Below are 23,500 nucleotides of genomic sequence, written 5' to 3' on the forward strand. Positions count from 1 at the left end.
TAGTTGGCTCTTGAGACTTGCTAACTAAACTGCTTTAAACTTGTGTTTTTATTACTCTTAAAGTGTAACGTACGATGAGATGGAAATATTTTCACCAACTTAACGTAAAGACTCCTGAAGCTGGTATTTTTACTAACTTTGTTTTATAGATAATAAATGTATTATCTTCTATATTTTCTCGGACGATTTTTTGTACACGAGAACATTTCTTTAAGAATTAATTTTTATTCATAAATAGTACAATTCGACTTTATTAATTATTACTAAAAGTACGGTTTTCTCATTTGCTTAAACATAAATATTTAAACTATTATTTAAATTAAATAAGTTAGCAAATAATAAACTTACAAATCAGAAGCTAATCATAGCTATTGCATCGAAAGACCGGAATGAATGAACGAATTAAGTATTCCCAGCTCGCGCTTCGCTCCCATTCCTGAGCTATTGATGCGGAAATTGAGATTATTAAAACCCTTTGAACTTGATTGACTCTCTCGATAACATTATTTTAAATTATTTTATAATAGAAGAATTAAGTCTTTGCATAATTATAAAAGTTAAGTTTTTTTTACATATTTTAAATGTAAATAATCATTCATTATAAGCGTTTGTCAAATTCTAATTAGAATTTAATAATGATTATGTTACAGATTTTCGATACGCTGACAATTTTTTTTTGTTTATTAATTTATTATAAAAGGTATTATATACAACCTTCATTCATAATCATTTACAAAAAGTGCAAGCTCGTACGTTATTTATGGAAGTCATTTTTATTATACAAATGCATGTATCCGAGATGATGATGACGTGTTCACCATTAGTAAGATTAAGAGAAACGTTCGACGAGCAAACACGAGGCTGCAGGGCTGTAGGTGTGATGTGTATCAACTGACGGGTGACTGCGAGCCCGAATATCGCGTTATACATTATTTCTTTGCATTAAAACAGCACTACAGAGGAATCCGATAGGAAATAATGAAGTTGTTCTTGTGTCTTGATAGTTTTCCTTGGGAAAATTTTGCTATATTTTATATTCCATCGAACTGTTTTAATTACTCTTGTAATACAAATGTTTTTAAATTCCTGTGACTTTTACAACAACGTTGACAAAGTTTATTTCGATATTTGATAAGAATAATTTATGTGGATATAGTTATAGAATCATTTTTACAATGTTTTTCTTTCTTGTTTATCTTTGAACTATTAGCGATAATTACTTTCTCCATTATATCTTTAAGTTTAGAAAAAAAGAGTGACGTAAACTAGAGTTTTGCGATTTTTTGGTGATGGCAAACATATGACAATAAAGCACTAAAAACTTACCTAAACTCTGCTTAGCGTTCCAGGTGTATCTGTTTTTTTAAGTACATATCCTAAGTTTTTTTGTGTCGTGTGTGTGACGGCCCAGGTTATTTTACGAAATCAATAAATTATAATCATTTGCAATCATTTTTACTTACGTAACAGTAGTAGTTTCTTCCTCACCCCTTCAACATGTTTAAATGGCGTGATGAATTAAATATCATACTTTTATATCGTAAAAATATTTAGTTGATACAGACATACAATGTGGATAAGCCACGTTAACCTTTGTATTACGTATCGTTCGTATGTACGTATATGTGTGAGTATGGGCAGTGAAAACTTACGTGTTCGCTAATCCGGCTTTGTGTATAATACTTCATTGAAGTAGACATCACATAGACAATATACGAGTCGGTTAGAGCGCCGTCACACTCTTTATAAAATAGTATAATACGTGTTTCATTCATTTTACTTCTTCATTCAATATAATTCACTGTAATTCTTTTGGTATTCTCACGCGAAGCACAGGCTTCATATAAAATCGTCATACATATGATCCAGTATGTTTTATATACTTCCCAGAACAGAACAACATCATACTTCCCAAATAGATTTATGACATTATAAAGTCGGTTATTATTGAAATACATTAAAACTCACTTGAAATTACCTTAAAATATTTATATCTTGCATTAACATTCATTATTATGCAAGATTATGATATCATTTTATATATAATTTTATTATGAATTGTCCATTTTAGCTTTTAAAGCGACAACATAGCGCTGCTAATCATCCGATGTAGAGCCGGACTTAGCCCGCTGGTCATCGTAGCGTGGCCACTCCAACTGCAGGTCATCGCTTCAATATCCTATTTATAATGCAATATCGATCCTCTTAGAGCCCCATTTATCATACCTAATTGAATATGAGGGTTAAAATTAGCCTTCGCTTTAACCCCCGCGCTCTACAATCCTCACGGAAAATAAAATTCGAATTGATATTTAAAATCAATCATTGTATAAACGTCGGAACCAAAAATAAACTTATATCAGTATGTTTCCAATTATGCAAAGCCAACACGTCTTCCCAAGGGCAAGGTGATCGTTCCTCTAATACAATTCCGAGGATATTTTTAACTTGCCAATAAAAATTATAAAATTTATGTTAAAAATTGGAGTAGTATTCTTTGATTTTCATGCAGAATAATTAAATTTTATTAAGGAATCTAAGAAGTGATGTCCATTGTTTCTTTAATAACACTGGATCGTTTAACGTTTAAATGAAAACTCAACATTACTAGTTAAATGTACAAGAAGTGATAAATGGGTGTTCTACCCAAACGGGTGTTAGTCGATGACTTCACTGACAAGTCAAAGTGCTGAATATGTCGATTTGTTACAGACATCTAGCACACTAAATTGTACAATTACTTGTATGTTAAAATAACCTAAAATTTCCTTCTGGTAAGAATCTATGCCAACCACGTGAGAGAGTATTACTACCGCTGTGATCGGACACAACAGATACGACACTAATTAAGTCGCAAGAAAAACATGTAAATATTTGCTATTGTTATTCGTAACTAAGCAATTGTTATCAGTGTGGCGAATTAATATATAAAACAATTGAAAAATATCTTCATGTCATGACACTTATGTCGTGTTGTCTCTGAGCCCAGAGAATATTTTGGTACATCGTCATATACGGAGATATTTGTGTGTGCTTATAAACGTCTTATTCCAATCGGGCATTAAACAATTCGTTAATGGATCTTCGGGATTATATGAATAATTGACTGTAAAGCAATTATACGCCGACTGTTTGTATATCGATTTTATTGAATGTTAACATCCTCCTCGCGATACCGAAGTCGCAGAACACACAGTACATAGAGTGCGGCCTGTTTGAATACGAGCGTCGATCACGCAATTTGTTCGATGTACTCGAAATGAGATGAATTTTTCGATTTGAAATGCGGTTAAAGTAACTCTGCGAACAAAAACTATTTTCAATAATTCTTGTAGAATGTACGAATTGAAAAATATACTTTCGGCTCTGTGCAACCCCGTCGGGCGGATACGACCCGCAATATTTTATATTGCTGAGTATGAATAAGTTCGCATTTGTAATTGACTGCCTCGCCGGTATAGTAGCTAGATAGGCCTATAAGGCCGTGGAATCCGAGGTCCTGGATTGGAACCCCAACTCCGTTTGACAAAACATTATCAGCTTTTCGTGACGAGAAATTTTCACCCACCTGGAGTCTGGAAGCAAATAAATAACCATTCCTCCTGTAAACGTTTTCCGAACGTGTGAGATGATAAAGACCATCTGTGTTTGCGCACACACTTGTCCGCTAAAATGTGTAATGGGTAGTCGGCTAGTCTCTGTTGAGAACGGCTGCCGAGGCTGAAACCTGTTATTATTATAATTACAGACACAAGGTGTAATAAGTGATAGTATAGATGAAGATGTAGTGTCATAGTGGCTCTGCCACTATGACACTACATCTTCATCATTCTTCTATCATCTATGGAGCAAGACGGCCTCAACAGAACAAAAGTAAATAACACAGGGAGCAAATATCTCGAGGCGTGAGAGTAAAATGTCACATTGTATGCGATTCCAATGTGTATTCCGAGCACAACTAAAACACTTTCAATGTTCACAGAGTGTTTTCTGTTTATTGCTCGCGTTAAATTCACCTGATCTGACTTCGAAGCGGCTCTCAGTGTAGACCGATACACGATGTACACGCATGCATTTGACTTTAGTATAAAGTAACTTATAACTGTCACCTATAAGCTGCCTCCAGCCTTCAGCCTGTTAAAAAATTATATACAAAAATATGTATGGGTCCGTCAGGATACGCGCGGTAAATGTGACACATCAAAATGTTTGGTTATTTGTAGTCTAAGATAACCAATCATATGGATTTAAATAAGGTTAATACAATAAATATGTTTATTATTTTATTTTAATAAATATATCTAAATACACAGGCATGCGACCGCCTCGTCTACGTGTACTACAAGGCGCGCCAATAGACGTTACATCAAAAATGTCGGCGAAAATTTCTCTCTTGTGGCGTCAAAGAAGGACGAACAAACACATTTAGTACTTATAGTATATGTAAACATACATTCTATTCATTAAAAGTTAGTTCGTTTGATATCAAATTACAGATCTTTGATGTCCCAGTAACTCTTTTGGTTTCCCGTTAATAATAAATATCACTTTGTTGAACAAATAATTATCAATCAGTGAAAAGATTTATAAAATATATATAATATTGAATCTTAAACTTTTCTGTTCATTTTGTTTACACAGTCGTACCAGGACATAATGCAATGATATTTTATTTCCTACCTTAGATTCAGCTATTTTTGGTGCCGCTTACATTGAAATTGTACTTAATAATGGTATTATTGTATTATTTCTCAAATCACAAGGAACACAAGGTATGATTGAAACTCTTGTAGCAACTTTTCTGCCTGAAAAGCAACCCACTGTTCAATGGTTGATCGAAGAGTTCAATAGTCTCAAACAATAGAGTGTCGATGAAAGAACCTCAAGCGCTTGAAGCGCTCACAAACTTGAGACACACAAACATAACGAGAATAACTATACTATCAGTATTTATTACTTTACGTTGTATGTATCGCAGATTGTTCTCAACCCCGTGACATATTTTCCCCAGTGACATGTGGGTTGCGAGTAATTTTGCGAATCACGTAAAATCACGAAAAATTTTCAGTGAAATTGTAATGACAAGATCGTAACAAACTGTGACGTTTACTAAGTAACTTATTAGTGAAAACGCGCGATATAATTGTATTATGAGTACGGGCGCATCGGAATAACTCAAATAGCATTGCAACGACTTCTCAGAGTATTTGTTTATATTTGTTTTAAATCGAATCCAGCTTATTAACATTTGTATCAGACCACACTGTAAGATGTAGAAAAATTTCATAATTTTAATCTCATTTGGATGTTATTGTATACAGAAAGATAGGATTTGAAAACAACACGCGTGGGCTGTTTTCAAACACTAGATTATGTTGTAATATTCCCAAATTTAACGAATCTTCAGTCCGCCACGCATTTGCTTACTTTAAATAATTAAAAAAAGGATTTCTAATGAATATGGGCACCTCACATATTATATTACGCTCGCCAGTTCAACTCAGTGAGCCAGTGTATTTACAGGCCGATTTTAAATATTGGTTTATATTCCGTAAAGGCCCATTGCCTATGATTGAAGATGGTCATTGAGTGTGCTATTTGCTTTTCGACCTTCCAAAAACAATTTTAAAATGTCATATCTAAACTCTATGTGCTTTGAGCTGATTGAATTTAATACGAAATACTCTGTTTACAATAATTACAACGTCAACATCAACACCAATAAATCTAATAGGATAGAATTGAAAATTGCATAAGTTTCTAAATTCTAGTAGGTCGCGTGTGAGGCAAGTTTCTCGCAGTTGTTTGATCTCAACTCTTCGCCCCAACTCTTCGGCTTCCGTGGTTCACGAAACGCATGAGTTGTTTTTACGTGTACAGCTTGTTAACTAATATGCGTCAAAGGCTATTGAGTAATTACGCTACGCGTGTGGCAGGTGTAACGCTAGCTGTGACTTCGTGATATTCATGCTAATTCTGTTGTACAATCTTTCAACTCATCTATCAAGACTGGAATACTGTTATCTCTTTCTTATTTATGAGGTTTAAATGGGTAATACGAGTAAATAACTTTTTTCACTTTTATAACAACGGTTATAACTGAATTGAGACCATTATTATATTTCGTATTAAAACAAATAAAAACTAGTAGTAAGTATACATATATATATATATGCAATTGATCAAATTTTTAACCTAACAAAAAATATAACTCGATAACGCATTGATAAATAAATTAAGTGAAATTCGCTCATATAATACTAACAATTCAATCACTTACGATTCATTTAGTAGTAAAATACTTAATACTGACAAACATTATTGGTTCAGAGTCAACATTAACAACGTGTTAATCAAACCGTAAAATGCACGATCTGATCAAACGAATGTCCATTTTATCGTTACGTAAGCATACGAATAATATTTACTTGAACATTACAGCCGCTATGAAATAATTCCATGAATCATATTGATTGCACGCGCTGCGGTCACTTTGACGACGCGCTCTCGCCGGCGGTTCCATAAATGTAAATACTAATTCCCTTTAATTAGTATGTTGCTTAACACGGGAAACGAAATTATAAGGTCACATTTATATATTACTGTTATTTGCAAAATTTTATTTAACTAGACCTTATGAGGACTTTTGAATCTTCATTTAAGATTATGAATTAAATTTATAGTTGCCGCTTGGAATGTAATTTAAATTCTGTGTTCTTTTTTGCTTCATCTTTTTAAGTATATTGATAAATGTTTAAGTCTTTAGAGTCGTAAAATACAGGTTAAAACTAAATCATAATATTAATATTATTTTATGGGATACAATAATTTTCATAGCTTTGACTGAATCGAGTATTTTACATTCAGTTTCGGGCGCAAAACAAATATTTGTATATAAGCATTGCATCATTATTAAGAGGTCTCCAATATGACCAGACCTCGTCTCCGAATTTAACGTAGAACTCGGATCGTTCGGGTTATATACGATAATTTATTCAGTCATTACTCTCACTGATGGTACTTATTCCAACTCGAATTCAATTTCAATTATTTAAAGTTTTCTGTCTCACTATTCCGTTCCGCTCATCTACTCATTCACAATGCTGCTCGAACTCTTTAAAACACATTACCCGCTACCCCGTATAACAAATTAAAACATGATTTCAGTTCAGATTCAAGTTGCCTGAGAGATATCTGTTATTTAGCATTAGCGCCGCAAATGTTGCATTCAATATTTGTTACCTAAAAAAGTAGTTAAACATTAATCTAAATTTCATCTACATTAATCGCAATACAATCTAAACTAATCTAAATCTATTTCTGATAAAACACGAACATCAAATGATCTACAAATTTATAGGTGTAATCCATAAAGTTCGCGATCACGACTAACCCCGACGCGGCCGCAACTAACTCACAACTAACTCCCGTCTCCGCATCGCATGTCAAAGTAACCGCCTCATAATCGACAACTAACAACTATCGATTGTCGCTACGACTGAATATATTGAGCTCACGAGCCGCAAGTGATCGTTGAACTTCGTCCTGAAGTCGATTCCGTTACGTTTGATATGTTTATGATGTACTTAATCCGACAGTTACGAAGTGACTAGAGATTAATTCTAGCACGACCTGCCTAAAATTAGCGTAATTAAGAAATATGCATGTTGATTCATTGCTAACGACAATATTATCCATATTAATTTTGATTGCAAAATTCTAGTTAACTTCGGCTGTTAATGTGTGTCAAATCTTGCAATTAAATTGTAAAATATTCTTATGACAATATAATCTACAAATAAGGATCAAATAAAAGTTCGTTCTTATTAAAATATTTCTTGAATTTCTTTACAAGAACTTTGTAACATCGAAGCACAGTGCAGAGCAAAAATTGCATCCACTAAACAAAAAGTAACAAGAAAATATTACACAAATATAATTTATATTCTAATAGCGAAAAGATAAAGATGATATGGTAATGTTAGGCGACGCAGATTAATTAGAATTCAAAAGATAATTTTACAGAAATTTGGTCAGAACAGAATGTTGTAGGCGATGCGCCAGCGACAATGATCATAACGCTTTAGTCATTTAAATAAAACATAAAATAACAAATGTGCTATGTTGACCTTTATATAAACCTGGTAGAATTTATTAAAAAGTATTTAATAGAAAAACTATGACACGGTCTATTATGAGTGGGTCGCCTTTAAATAGATACCGACTGGACATACCTAACCTGCTCCTTAGAACTTCGACGTCACTTGACCTCTGCCATTCTACGCGTTGCTCATTGAGTATATATTATCGTAGACGCACTAAACAGCGATCGGGTGCTATTGTACGAGTACATAATTAGATAACTGTTTTAAAGTTCGCTTACTATCTATATCTCTATTGCACTCTTTTAAAATCAACCAAACAAATGGAATCACAGGATTAAATTAAATGTGAAGCTACCGCCGGTTTGAAAAGAATGCCCAAAAAACGCAGTAGGTACACTTTTTCTCAGCATTCATAGAACGACAATGTTCGGTGTGATAATCAGCATCATGTTTGCTGTCAAGACAAGTGCTAATAACTTCTATATTTTAATGCGTAGTATATATATTTTTAGGTTAGTTGATAAGCGTAATACAAACTACTATAACAATACTAATCTTTCGATGAGCTGATCTCCTAGCTAAACGGCTGTGCCATCATATATATTAATATATATATCGAGGATAGTTATATATATCAAGATAGTAGATAGACAGTTTGCTTCTCATTTTCATAACTATTAATATATTTTTTAACCAAACTACGTGTTTCCTAAACGAATGATTTTGAGAAATATATTATATTCTTCGAGCCATGATTATAGTTTTACACATACCTATCTGTTGTTTAACGAGTTAACAGTAAAAGCAAATAAATAATCAATGATATCAGGTGTCAGGTGTGTCCTGTTTGTGTGATTATGAGAAGACACGTGTCTGATCACTGAACATTGTGGATAAGGAAATGCTAAAATTCGTGAAGTTTTAAGATTTCCTGCATGTCATCAATTATTTTAGAAAAAAAGAAATAAGGGACAATATCTTTGCATTTTGCTTGAGGTAATGGTAATGGCGTAGACGGGTACGCGTATGTTTGTTGAACAAATAAGCGCTCAGATAATAATATAATCATTTTGTAAGGCTGCGGAATCGCATATACTATCTTTTGTTTTCGTCATTTCGTCTGTCGGTGTTGCATGCGAGTCTTAATAAAGTGTTGTCTGACATTAAGAACATTCCAAGTTATGTAATGTTTTGTTGTTTAATTTGCATGGTATAGTATGAGTTTGGGGCGTGTACTAGATACCCGTTAGGTAGATACCACCCACTCATCATATATTCTATCGCCGAGCAGCAATATTCACTATTATTTTGTTTCGGCTCGAAGTCCCTGACAGAAATCCAGTTTGAATTCATAAAGAGATTAAATATAAACAAAATGAACACATGAAAATTCAATGGCGCTGGCGCGGGACTGATCTTCTGGTTCACGTAGTAATATTAATGCACGCACATAGTGTTTTAGTATTGATTTTATATCACGTGTAATGCGAGTCGAAGCTGATCCTCGCTCGCATCGCCCACACGTCTGACATTTTAAAGCCTCGTGTTAAGTATTTATATAAAACCTATAGCGTATAGAGCAATCACTTGTGACGTCGTTTCACAAGTATGTCAAACGGCATGTTGTCGAGATGTATGTAGTAATGTGTGGTCGCCGTTTCAGATGCGTTGCTGCGTAGCTGCGCTGTGTGTGGCGCTGTCGCTGACGCTGGCGGTGGTGGCTGCGGCCGACGCTCCTCATGACGCGCCTCCACCTCAAGTAAGCACCATCTTCTAGCTTCAACACAACCGTCCGCTAACTACCTAAATCGAATATAATACTCATCCTACACTGATACACATATGAATAATTATACATTTACTAAAATTAAAAAAAAATATATCTTTATATTCAAATACTTTTTTACAGAAATCATGCATTTTTACTGATAAAATTCAACATATAGGATTTACTGATAATTAATTACCAACTACTGCGTTACTACTCTACTTCTCTTTTAACGATGATGTTATTGTTAGTTAAAATATTTCATTTGTATTAATAAACGGATTGTATGATATAATAATAGCATTACGAAGAAGAACTATGGACCGATATTTTATTGTCCACGAAACAAAAAGACTCGAACCGCGGCCTGCAAGTACATACAAAAGAGTTTAATTACTGTACCTAGTATTATTGCGAGCATATTATATGGGAACAAAGGCGCACATTCGAGACAATTACTGTCCGCACCGTGAGACGTGTTCTGTTCGGAATGGACGGATTTTAATTGTGTCTTGTCATTAACCAGCCTCACGCGAATATTCTAATAACATTGTCATTTCACTTGCAAAGGTATTCATGTCATGTCTTTAATAAGAAATGTGTCTCTGCCGAGTCCTATCGACTCGCGTTGAGTATTTCATATTATTATATTGAACGTGGTTATTATATCAAAGCAATCTAGGGCAGTAAAAAGGTCCGTGTTGATGGCTAACGGTTTTTATTTATTTTTAGAACACCTACAAAACGCAAACGTAAACAATACAAACACATAAAACTTTTAAGCAATGTAGTGTTATCTCAATTCAAGACATACCTATGTATATGTTAAATTCAGACATTATATATATTTATTACACGACATAGTACAAATGTGCTAAGAAGAACAAAAGTAAGAATTTATATATAAAGAAAAACATTCGATATTTTTCATCCCGGGATGAACGGGCTTGTGAACAAACAGAATGTAATCAATAGATGTAAGTAGACTAATCTTAACTTAGTCAGACCAAAGGATAAGCGCAGCGCACTGTACGCGTAGTCAGGAGCATAAGTGAAGGTCCACGAAGCGTTTAAGAGCACTCAGCATTCCCGACACGGAGCGAATAACAGCAAGACAATGGATATATCAGCGATCTACAGACAGACAATCTGATTATGATTAGATTACGCTCGGACCTTAACTCGACTGTGTTCGGATTAAATGGACACGAGATAGCAGATACATACTAATATACAGCGTGGGTTTACTTGTATCCCATCTACTTATTGATTTACTTGACACGAACGGAGACACGGCCAAACAACTATTACGCTAGATGTGAGATTATATATAAAGTTGAGCGTAATAAATATTATGTATTCATAATATATAGTTATACATATAAATAACACAAAGATAAAACAGTTCAGTAACGTTCTCTCCTCGGTTTGTTAAACGATTTTTTTTTATAAGTAATTATTAGTAGCTTTATGTTATCGGATGTTTTTTTTTTTTGAAATAAAAGTCAAAAGGTAAACTTTTCGTAACATATGCTGCTTATAAAATATTCTATTTCCCGCATTAATTAACTTTTCTGTAGTGCGCATCAAAAGGCAATACACCATGTTGTTGTCAGTACGCACGTGCGTGTACTACGTTTGTATTTAAATAAATACCTGAAGAATATCAAGTACATTGGAAAACTGTTCCAAGGTTCTTGGTTCTATGTGTAACATCTTTTTTCTATTTCCGTTGGCACGTTTTGTCCGCCCATCAAAGAATAAATCGCAATCATGTGTTTTGCCAGCAACATTTGTTAGACTCACCTTTACAAGTTTACCGGAAATAGAATTTTTCAATATACTGATATATTTGACCTCTATAGTTCTCATCAAATCTGTTTTAATGTGAGTAAAGTGGATGTCTAAAGGAGAGACGTTGAATGTGAGATCTCGTTTACAAAATATATTTCTGGAATATTCCAAACATGAATAATTATATAAATACTTAAAATCAATTCGTCAGGCAGAGACCATTTAATAAATAAGCCTATTGGTGGCCTCAAACACAATAAGATGAGATCGTCATCAGCACCCCTTGACAATATTCAGGTCAGTTTGTTGGGTATTTGGTTAAATCTGTAGCATGTCTGTGGAACTACTGTAAAATATTTCTGATAATAATGTCGTTATACATTATTAAGCATATCTGTTGTGGTATCTTTCTGTCTCTCTAATATCTAAGTTGGGCTGCAGCCGGTTTCTGAGATGGTTCACCCGCCGCTTATGAAATAAGGCAGCCCGACCGCTCCCGCATCTCATGGGCTGTTAATTTTAACGGCCACATTTATCATTTAAACAACATCAATTTTCCCAACTAAACATTAGCACAACAAATTTTGTCAGAAATTTATCTTTTATAAATTCGAAATGCCATTCTTTTTAATACAAATTTAATGTCTCTAAAGAGGCTAATGTATGTTTATTCAGTAGAAGCGGTTTCATTGCGGGTTTAAAGATAAAAAGCTCTCTCACATTAAATCTTTTAAAATTCCCTCTAGCGCCGCATAATTCATATCTCATAGTTTGCACAGTAAACATTGGACGCGGAAATTATACAATGGGAAATCTCGGAAAAGGATATTGTGGACCTCGAGTAACAGTTGAAACTATTTGTCAGGGGACAAGATCGACATAGACGAGTAAATCAATTCTCAGAAAAACTGCGAGCGCTTTTAGTTATAAAGACAATGTAATTATGTGCTATAAGAACTGAGTAGCGACGTAATTACTTCTCTAACCATTGTGCATAGTTTGAATTAATTTGCTTTTTTAGCTTCAATGTAAGTACAGTTTAAACATTTCAAGCCGTACCTATTACCGCTGCAGACTGCTTTTGTTCTTAGCAGTTAAATAACTTGAAAGGAACGCATTGTTCGACTCAAAGCGAGTTTAAAACCTAAAAAATGTATACAAATACAGGCGGAGATGAAACAACGGAAAGAAAAGCTTTTACCGACTTGATTGTTTGTAAAGTCGATAGACGGTTTCACGATCGTGTCAGATATATGAATTCACTTTAATCTATTTTGTGAGAAATGTTTTTAACATTATTGTTGGCTCATACAGCCAGAAATCTGCCACCAGGTTTAATATAATACAGTTTCAAAGCCTATGTTTCAAACATCAAATAACTTGGGAATGATCCTTCTTGAATAACATTAAGTAATCTTTTACAAGCGACCAAACCCCCAGTTTGTAAAAGATTAAGTATTACAGACCCGAGGCCGCTCAGTCTCCTCGAAAGCCCGACACCAGGCTAACATAATTAACATTCCGAACCGACGGCATAACTTTGCGAAGTCGTTCATGCGTTGCTAACAAAACCGATTTTTCCCAATTAAAACAAAGCTTTGATTCAAATACTCGGCAACTAATCTAATAGAAACAACGAAATAATCCACTCCATTACAAAAGGAAAGCTATTGTCTCGACGAGCATCGAATCAAAGTGGCTTAATGTCTTATACATAAATAACGAGAGCCTCGCTACAAGATGATTTGTATTGAATGCTTAATACTCTTGAAGGACAAATAAAATAGAGGTAATCTACTAGAAGTGATAAATAAACGATTAAAATACTTTCGAAACGGAACATTTACCAACATAATGGAAATATACAAAACTTATTACGTATCGTGATATGACATGGGACCGGCCTCTCTATTTTTTTACAATTGTAAGTAGCGGACGGGCAAATGTGCCCTTCGGTCGATGGTGGTCACCACGACCCATAGACTTTGTCGTTGTAAGAAATATTAATAATTCCATACATCGTCCATGTGCCACCAACCTTATTAGCTCTGATGTTATGTGCATGTACTTGACACTGACACTGGCTCACTTACCCTTCAGTATAGTTAATCGACGGTAAAATGTGATGCCCGAAGTCCTCGCACCAAATATGAAACGGATAATTATGTAACAAGTATTGGATTTTTAAGTTTTCAAGGAAATCTTTCAAGTAGTTTTACGATAAATGAAACAAACTTAGATTTTCTAGTCTGTATATGACTGGCACATTTTTTTTCAATACTAACATTTCTTCCAGTCGGACACTGACATGGAACTAACGGAAGAAGATAAAAGAGCATGGTCAAGTCTCCACGGTGGCGGCGGATGGGGTAAACGTGGCTGGCAAGACATGAGCTCTGCCTGGGGCAAACGTGGGTGGCAAGATCTGAATTCTGCTTGGGGTAAGCGCGGCTGGCAGGACCTTAACTCAGCATGGGGCAAACGCGGCTGGCAAGACTTGAATTCGGCCTGGGGAAAGAGAGGTTGGCAAGATTTAAATACCGCGTGGGGCAAACGCGCATGGAGGGATTTATACCAGACTCCATGGGGCAAGAGAGGCTGGCAAGACCTTAACTCTGCTTGGGGCAAGCGTGGTTGGCAAGACATGAGCTCTGCGTGGGGCAAACGTGGCTGGCAAGACATGAGCTCCGCTTGGGGCAAACGTGCACCTGTATGTATTAATCATATTTTAGCTGAGAAATTAATTTGTACTTAAATAAAAGTAAAACAAATACATCTATGCTTAGGAGAAATGGTCTAACTTCCACGGTTCTTGGGGCAAGCGATCCGGACCCGAGCCTGACTACGAAGACTACGAAATCGCCTACGAACATCTCATCCCTGTTCAACAGGTAAGTGCTCTAGTGCTCTACACACATAGTTTTTTCATATAAATCATTTGTAGCACTCAGCTGTTCTAGCTGTCTTGTTCAAATTGTTTGAATTAAATTTAAAAATAATATATTAGTGCATTCAACTAAATAATTTATTACTTACTTTCTAACATATCGGCCGTCATTGTCGGTATTAATGCATAATTACTCGACGGTAACAACACAGATACTTTTATGTCAGTGGCCGTCATCCGATTAAGATGATCACAAAGGTCACAGATACAAGTTAAAATGACATGATTTTACAATGAATCGAACTCATTAGTTTTCTGGAAAAGGTGAATTGAACACAAATGGGAGGCGAGCGACAAACAACCGACTAATTTAATTCTGAATTTCCTCCTACTGCTTGGAAGTTGGCTTTCCTTACCTTAACATAAATTTTGGAGTTTATTCCAATATAATGCTACTTTGCGCGTTGGTGCGGAATATTTCTTCCTCCACAAGCAGATGTTTTTAATATCCTTTATTTATAATTCTAGAGTATAATTTGACATAAAAACTTTTAAACCTTTGACTAAGGCTAAGAGGCATATGTTCCATCCTCAGTGAATACGCTGCCACCTTCATTCCAAGATTATTTTAAAAAATCCTATACTATGTAGTGAATTATCAGTAACACCATCTAAACTATGCATATTTATAATGTCCAATTATTACGAAACCATTCTTGGCTCGAAACAAACAAGTAATTTTAAATAAATAACATAAATATTGTTCATTATTGTGCGATTTTATTCGTATATTATTGTGGACTGTAAAGGTTTACCAGAGTTGCTATACAGGGGTAGTTGGAAGGTGAATTATTACACGAAACATATTGGATCGGCGCTGATCACAGTCGCCATAATTCTCCGGTCGAGATTAATTGCTGTACTGGCATTCTACGACCCACACGGTCGCAATACTTTCCCATCTACACCTACAGAAAATATCGTATTAAAAAATCTAAAGTGTAATAAATTAAAGAATCAATTAATACATTTCGCTTTTATTAATTTTACTTAATTTGTATACAATTCCGCGTTTAATTTATTATTAAATCGAAATATTATTTGTTAAAGGAGTATCTTTTAAGACTACTTTTGAATTGTCACGTTATAGGAATTGAATGAAGTCTATCGAAATTGTATTGTAGAATATAACTTAACTCTACAGTAACTACGCTTTTTCTCGAAATAAATGCATTTATTTTTCCTGTATGTAAATCAACGAAATTGAAATTTATTTTTTATTAGCTACATATTACTCATTGTCTATAAATGTTTTCAGACGCAAGATTTAGATTTATTAATAGGCTAGTTATTTTATATATAATATTAGTAAAATGTAATAATTTGTGTTCAGGTGGAAGCCGATCGCCTAGCTATGGACGCTCCTGAAAAGAAAGCATGGTCATCGCTGCACGGCGCCTGGGGCAAGCGACCCATGAAGCAAGCGCAATACAACAGCGGTAATACTTTGTAGCTTTGCTGATTAATACATATCTTTACACATTACAGATATCGGTCGAGCTATTGACATTAGTAACGAAAATAGTAAGTAGCTATTTCTAATGCAGAGTGTGAATAATATTACTATTAAAACATAACTTATCAACGACATTGAATGCAAAATATTATATAATACTGAATATAGGTAAGCCGAATTGAGCCCTTTTTCGGCGTTAATAAAATCTGACCTGAAGTTTATAGATACTGACGTCAACTCAAACAAGTTTCCGAGGTGAATAGCAACGAAATCCATGCGAAACTCGCGGCGCGTAAGCCAGACACTAATATAGCCGTCATGAAGCATTTCATTTCTACTTTTGAACGTCAGATGCGAGTAGTCACTGTTTGGAGAGAAACGCAATACTGCCGTGTCAAGTGTGACAAGCGCAGTATCACTTTTTTCATGACCCATTTTCATTTAAAAAAGGTATTTAAAGCGAGCAATTCATTCACTTGAAGCTTTTGAACTATAATTAATAGTTAGGTAAGGTAAGGTTAGTATATAATAGAAAGTTAACTATAATTAATATAATCAGCGATAGATATCGATCATAATACTAAGCTTGCATTATTACAATTCTTACGTACTTACAATTATATTTGTTAGTATATAATATTCGTGTCAAACATGAATTTCATATTTTAAATTTAACAAATCTTTCTCTTAAACGTCTAACTTGCCTTTTATTATTGTTCGCATTATTTTTTTGTATTAAGTATTAAAAAAATAAATGAACCGCACAATACAAAATAAAATGAATTATGATAAATAGATGAAACTAAATAGTAACCTCATTATTCCAAATTTAATTAAATTGATTTTTAATACGTGATTACTATTCTACGTCATTGTAGTTCACATAGAAAGCTAGACCGTACTGTATAACATTTAAATGTGAGAATAAAACAATGGCGAAATACATTGATTACAGTATTTTATTGTTACCGAAGGAGACAATCACGTCGACTGCACTGATTGATGTGATCACGTCGAACAGGTTGATTCACAATCGCGGCCGGTCCCTACACACCAATTACCATTTCTACGATCGCCTTGCCGTCGTTGATCCGGAACAATAATGATGCCGATTAATATTATTTATTACGCGTCTAAATCGAAAAGTTAAAATATAACCGCTATAGAACTACGCATAGCATCGTTATTCTGACGCCTTCGTGTATACTCTTTAACTGGAAGTATTAATTGTAAATTATTGTAATATTACGACAAATTATGGTTTGTCGTAATATTACAATAATTTTATTAATTATTATTAATTTCCTAATAAACAAAAATTCATATAATTAAATCGATATTCGTTTTCACAAGTTCTATTAATTTATTTCTGTTTTGTGATTTGTTACATGAGTAGAGACGTTACTCTAATCTGCTTTTTCTAATATAAAAAGAGGATATTGAAAATTATTATTAATATTTTCTTATAAAGTTATATAAAATGTCTTGGACTGAGGCGACACTTAGGTCTTAATTTTAACTTGATACGAGACGCAGCTTCTGATCATAAATAACTTTGAGAGAGACGCATACAATATGATTTAGTAGCGTTAATTATTATTTCTGATAAATACAAATTCTAAGAGCATGTCGAAGTACTTAAATACCTTGACAATCTCTAGTTGATAGAATTAAATACGTATTATTTGCCACAGATAAAAAAAGAGACATTCATCAGCTGGAATATTTTGTTGAAATTATTATACAATTCATTAAATAAGTAATTTTAGTGCTAAAATTATTTAAGATAATAAAATACTTTTGTCATTAATATAAATGACAGACCCGTAGCGCGAGCGAACTGTCGTTAAAGTTTAACTCTTCTTACTTTTAATGCTGGTGTGGTTTTTATCATTATCACAAATGTTGTTGAAAATATTTGCAGGTGATTTATATATTTTTTAAAAATTAATAGTCCATAGCTGCCTACCGAACTAATGGAATCAATATAGTGGTCCATCATATCTGTAACACTTCAATCAATATGGTACTTGGACAAATGGTTCATTATACAAATTAAATAAAAATTGTGAATTGAAGCAAATCCTATAAAACATTATACGAAGAATTCCAATGCTAAGGGACTTGCAAAAGGCATAAAACATTTAACGGTTAAAAAAATACTTGATTAATTTTTCGGCGACGATTTGGACTTATTTGAATCTCATTATTTTACAAATCGGGATTGATCTTTTGAAATGAATCTTTTTGAATGGCGCCACTCGCTGTCTGTCGCGCGCTCTCGACTCTCAAAAGCCTTTTAAAAGTATTCACAGTTATTGCCTTTTAATTACATTTCAATATTAAATCACACTTTTTATGTTATTGTAGTTATTAATAAGTAGAATCTTAGAAAAGTACTCTCGTCTGGTAGCTACACATAAAGTTTTCAAATACGACTTCAATACTTATATCGAAGAGGTATTCAATATATGTATTGTGCACAGAGCACGACAAATTACGACAAAAAATTATATAAATCTAAATTATATTAGTACAAAACTGTTATCATTGGGTCTCAGATCAAGTGTCATCACTTTGGCGACAATTTTATTATTCAAGCTGAAATAAAGAATTTCCAGTTATATAGTAGTTCGTTGAGGTGTATTGAGTGTGAAGTAACACGGAAGCACAACCAACAGGAGCGTATTACTGGAAGAGGGAGCCCGGCTGGACGAACTTAAGAGGCATGTGGGGCAAGCGGTCTCCGGCGAGCGACCTGCCCCTAGACGACGAACACGGTAACACGCGCCGCTTCCACTGCACAGCGCTGTGTCGCACCTTCTCTTACGCATATAACTCCTTCCTTAGTAGAGCTGTCTATGTAGAATTTATGTCTAGTTACTTCTCTTTCGCTCTCTTCAGTAGATGTCTGTTTGATGTTAGAAGCAGGAAGCAATGCACCAGTCTCCACTGATATCTCTCCGGCACTAACCTTTCACCTCACTCTAGCATCCTTACACTGCAGCACTTTTTACTCTTCCATCTTCATCTTTCCACTGTCTGAGGGGTTTACGTTTATGAATTTTATATTCTTTTTGTAAATATTGTCGTTATTTTTAATATTTCTAAAATTTATGATTTCCGATGTACTTACCTATATGTGAAATACATAAGGGAAGGCGATGTATAGTAGGCACTAAGTAAATAGATAAATGCAATGCAATGTCTTATTGTCGCACCCAGTACATTTTGTGTCTTCTAGTTGTAGTTGTAAATGTCAAGTAGACTCGGTGGTGGTCGTTAAGTGCCACCCATCTCTTATTCTACCTCTTAACAGCACTTCTTAGCACTTCTTCTTAGTAATGTTAAGTGCTGGTTTGAATAATTAGCGATCCAGCATAATAACAGGCGCAAGGACATAACTTCTTCGATTTAGACTAACTTCCCGAGGACGTAAGGAATGATTAACGTTCTTTGACGATGTATGGGATGGTGAGCATTTCGTGCAGCGCCAATGTCTATGGATACTGGTGACCTTTCACCAATCCGTCCGCTTACGTGTTGTTTTTTTAATGTTTGACTGTTTTTGAAATACCTTATATATCAATGAATTGTGAAATATATAATACTATTGTCGAACGGTTGCGAGTATTTATTTCATTGTCCATCCGTCATCTCTTGATCATGCAGGGCGTGCACGTGTGTGACTTGAAGATGTAACATCGAATTATTAAATTTAATATATTGTAACAAGTACTGAACAAGAAGGAAATACTAATTTATATTAATACAATTTAATTCAGAGACAATGATTTCGACCGATGCTCGGACACTCAGAATTTCATTCAAATTTATCTGCTCTATATTTCCAATTAAGAAATGGTAGAAATAATTTAAATCACAAACAAATAAATTATCAAATCATCAGTAAAGTGACTAATATAAATACGAGTACATATGTAATCCGAAACTAAAGGCACAATTGACTTGAAATTTAGCATAGCTATTCCTTTCACAACGGAGACGATCACGAAGAAAGGATTGGATTGGATGAAATTTCATCTTGAGAGGGCTGGGCTAACTTTGTATGAATTTTACTCGTACAAAGTATTAATATTTATAAGCTCACAAAAGTCGAACTTATAATTTTCCAAGCAAATTAAGTTATCATCTATATTACTAGTGATTTCAAGTTATCCGAACATACAATGATCATAAGAGCAGTCATTGAAGCGTTACGAAAGCAAAGTCAAGTGATAAGGAAACAGTTTTATAGATATTAGGTCGCATAGCGTACCCCAAAGTGACCGGCGGCCCCGCGACGTAAGGGCGAGCACATACTGCGCACACTCAGATGTAACATATCAAGATGTTATATATATATAATAATAAAATATTTATGGTTTAGTGTACGAGGTAAATACGACAGTTATATTAATCATATGTAGCTCATCTGGTTTCGAAGGCAGACAATATTTTACGAATGTGAAACATTGTAAATAGCTTATTTATTTCAATACGTTGTATTTGCTTAAATGTCAAAATTGCTTCGGTATTTAACTCTACAAAATATTGCGAAACACGTTTCCATCGGACCTAACTTAATATTACTCCGAAAAGCTAAAAAGGTTGGATCGGAAAAGCGAAATGACGAGCATGAGTAATTTTTTAAGAAAATAAATACGCGAATGACGCGCCCGAACCCTTCGAGTGGATTAAACAAACACCTGCGACACGGAGACCGTATCTTGGGATAAAAACGTATTCGATATTACCAAAAACTCGCAGATTTTAATCCAAGTTCCGTCAAAGTTTTACAAAACGAGGAATTAAACCGAATTAATAACGCAGTGTACATTCGATACACCTTTTTGCAAAATTAAATTAATCATTTTAACAAACTAAAAGCAGAGTGTTATTATTATGTATAGTATAAATATGACATCATTTATATTATATAATATATAATGTAAAACGTATTACTTTCAATGTATTCAGATTTAATTAACTAACTTTTCAATAACCGAATAACTCAAAAAGTTAATTAAAATGTATAAAATCGTAATTTTTCATATAAAAAGTAAATGTCAACCGTAAAATGTATGTGATGTTTGCTAATCTCATTATAAACCAATTCGAAAGGGTTAAATGATTTATCTCGTATGAAAACCAAGTGAATTAACACAATAAAAGTTAATTGTAGAGAAACGGAAGCGTTTATTTGTCCCTCAAGTGGACAGGCGGCGGCCGCGGCGCGCACTGCGCTCTGTGAGAGTCTATTTGCATATGACGTTAATTATGTATCCGCTTTTCCTGTGTGTAATTGCCCTTATTCCGTGGATTTATGAGCGGTGCTTGTGGTTTCTAAGCACAGCATGCGATCTCTTCGTATCGAAGTCACTGTTGTTAGCAAAGTTAAATGATTTTTAATATTTTAGGCACCGTGTGGCCGGTGACCCGTGACAGGTGACCCGCATGTATCAGAAACTATCATCTAAATATACTTTCAAATCGTCATTTCACAAGATTAACTTATAAGTCCTCACGAGGTCGCATCATCCATGCAATAATACCGGACCTACCTAACACTTCAATAGTTCGTTGACGCATGTGAACAAATACCTCTAATGAGACACCATGATCAATCAGATCAATTGAGGGATTCCCTCGCCTTCCAAATTACAGCTGGTTACAGTAAGTCATGTATTATAGCTCCCCCCTCCCTACTAAGGACCATCGTCCGAACCCGTATGATTAATCCTTTAATATTTTCACATTTCAGAATGTTCATAATGAAAAGCGGCTTATGAAATTAAAACCGAACCCTTCCGATGTCTATCAAACGTAATCGTTTAACTCTTTAATTTTTCGAAAAACATGTTTGATGAATGAGATAAAAGTTAAAAAAACTGGAACTACTGAGTTCCTCGCCTTTATACATAGCATTATATACCATATAATTTAATATGTAGCATTAGTTATATGTATATATTAACACATTTTAAGGCTTTAAATGTGAAACTACTAACAGATAAGATTTATTAAACCATTATATTCAGTCCGTAAGTAAATCTGGGAAGTTGATTCGAACTTGCAATTTTCCTGCTAATTTAAACTTTTATATGTAACTCGAGTGAAGTACAATCAGGAAGTGGTCATCGGAACTCTTCAATGGTGAGGAGCTCATTTGGTACCCTACATTAGTGTTAATAATATGTAAGGCAGTTTATTATGACATTATTATGATTTATAATAATGTCATAATAAACTGCCTTACATATTTTATGAAGTAACACATATATTGCTAAACCACGCCGACTATCTATAAATTAAACTAACTGTTGTAAAGTAATTGTACTGTAAATATAATCACCGATGCGAGCGCTAACTTGATATTGTAATTTCCAGACGGAGCCACCGGGGACGAGGCCTAGACCACTGGCAGCTCTAACACAAACGAGATTATATTAAAGTCTTATCAAAACTACGATGTATAATGTCCTTGAATGAATAATTGTCTATGTTTCGTCACTATCGCGTACTCTTTCTACATCCGAGCACGACGCAGTGCGGAGTTGGTTTACTTTGGCGGTAGCAGTTCCTAGTTGTTTTGTTTATAACATCATCGATTCAACAAAGTCTTCAATACGAATCGTACAAATATAGCTCTTACTAATTGTCACCTTCTAGATTATTACATTAACATATTAAGTGTGATTCTGAGTTACTTCAAATGGAACGGACTCATAAATTGCCAGCTCTTTCACACTCTGAATGTCAGAAGGAGTTAGCGTTGTTCCAGTTCTATATGAAGTAATTTATATGTTTTTAAATAAGATATTTATTTTTACGTTATCTGTATACGTAGTGTATAAGATAATATAACGAGGGATGGTGTAACTATGTATGTAATAGTTAGTTGAATTAATTACAGTAGCTATGTATGAATAATTGTATTTTATTAGTAAAGTTGATGTACATTGATGGGCTTCGTTCGGTGTTGACGTTTGTCCAATATAAGTTTATTCGAAGCTGAATGAAGTTTCATTTATCAACCTTATTTACCTAAAGAGACAATTAGTTTAATTAAAGTAAAGATAGATTTGAAATAGGATTATTATCGTCCCAGAGCAAGTAAAGTTGGTTGGTAAGCTAAATTGTGTTGTCACCAGAAGCAAAAGTATGTGCAATTTTCAGCTGAATCAATTAGGTGGAACTAAAATAAAATTAAGTTGCAAGGTTTAAATCACACTAACAAGTGAGCTTGAATAAAGGCATAAACACAAAGCAAAACATTTATTTAGATTGCAAACATCTTTCTAACTTTTTTTAACAAAATAAGCAACTCACCTATATCACTTTAATTGAATTTAAAAAAAAAATCACAAATACAATTACCAAAACACCGCGAATGGTCAGTAACTTTAACATACATTGAATTTTCATAT

General features: G+C 34.2%; 1 protein-coding gene across 3 annotated transcripts in view; it reads left to right on the forward strand.

Moving 5' to 3' along the window:
- LOC125072285 (prothoracicostatic peptides) overlaps positions 1-23,077 on the forward strand; it is a 61,880-nt gene extending 38,803 nt beyond the window's left edge. Inside the window, exons 2-7 of one of the 3 annotated variants that reach the window (XM_047682846.1) lie at positions 9,769-9,864; positions 13,964-14,377; positions 14,454-14,558; positions 15,948-16,053; positions 18,752-18,850; positions 22,461-23,077. In XM_047682846.1, coding sequence (XP_047538802.1) covers positions 9,769-9,864; positions 13,964-14,377; positions 14,454-14,558; positions 15,948-16,053; positions 18,752-18,850; positions 22,461-22,486 — 846 coding nt within the window. In that variant the 3' untranslated portion in view covers positions 22,487-23,077. Of the gene's footprint in view, positions 1-9,768; positions 9,865-10,545; positions 10,568-13,963; positions 14,378-14,453; positions 14,559-15,947; positions 16,054-18,751; positions 18,851-22,460 lie in introns of those variants that run through there. The other 2 variants (XM_047682849.1, XM_047682847.1) reach the window with 2 other exon arrangements.
- Positions 23,078-23,500: the final 423 nt, after the last annotated feature.

The sequence above is a fragment of the Vanessa atalanta genome, chromosome 21 (genome assembly GCF_905147765.1).
Source record: "Vanessa atalanta chromosome 21, ilVanAtal1.2, whole genome shotgun sequence".
NCBI classification, from domain to species: domain Eukaryota; kingdom Metazoa; phylum Arthropoda; class Insecta; order Lepidoptera; family Nymphalidae; genus Vanessa; species Vanessa atalanta.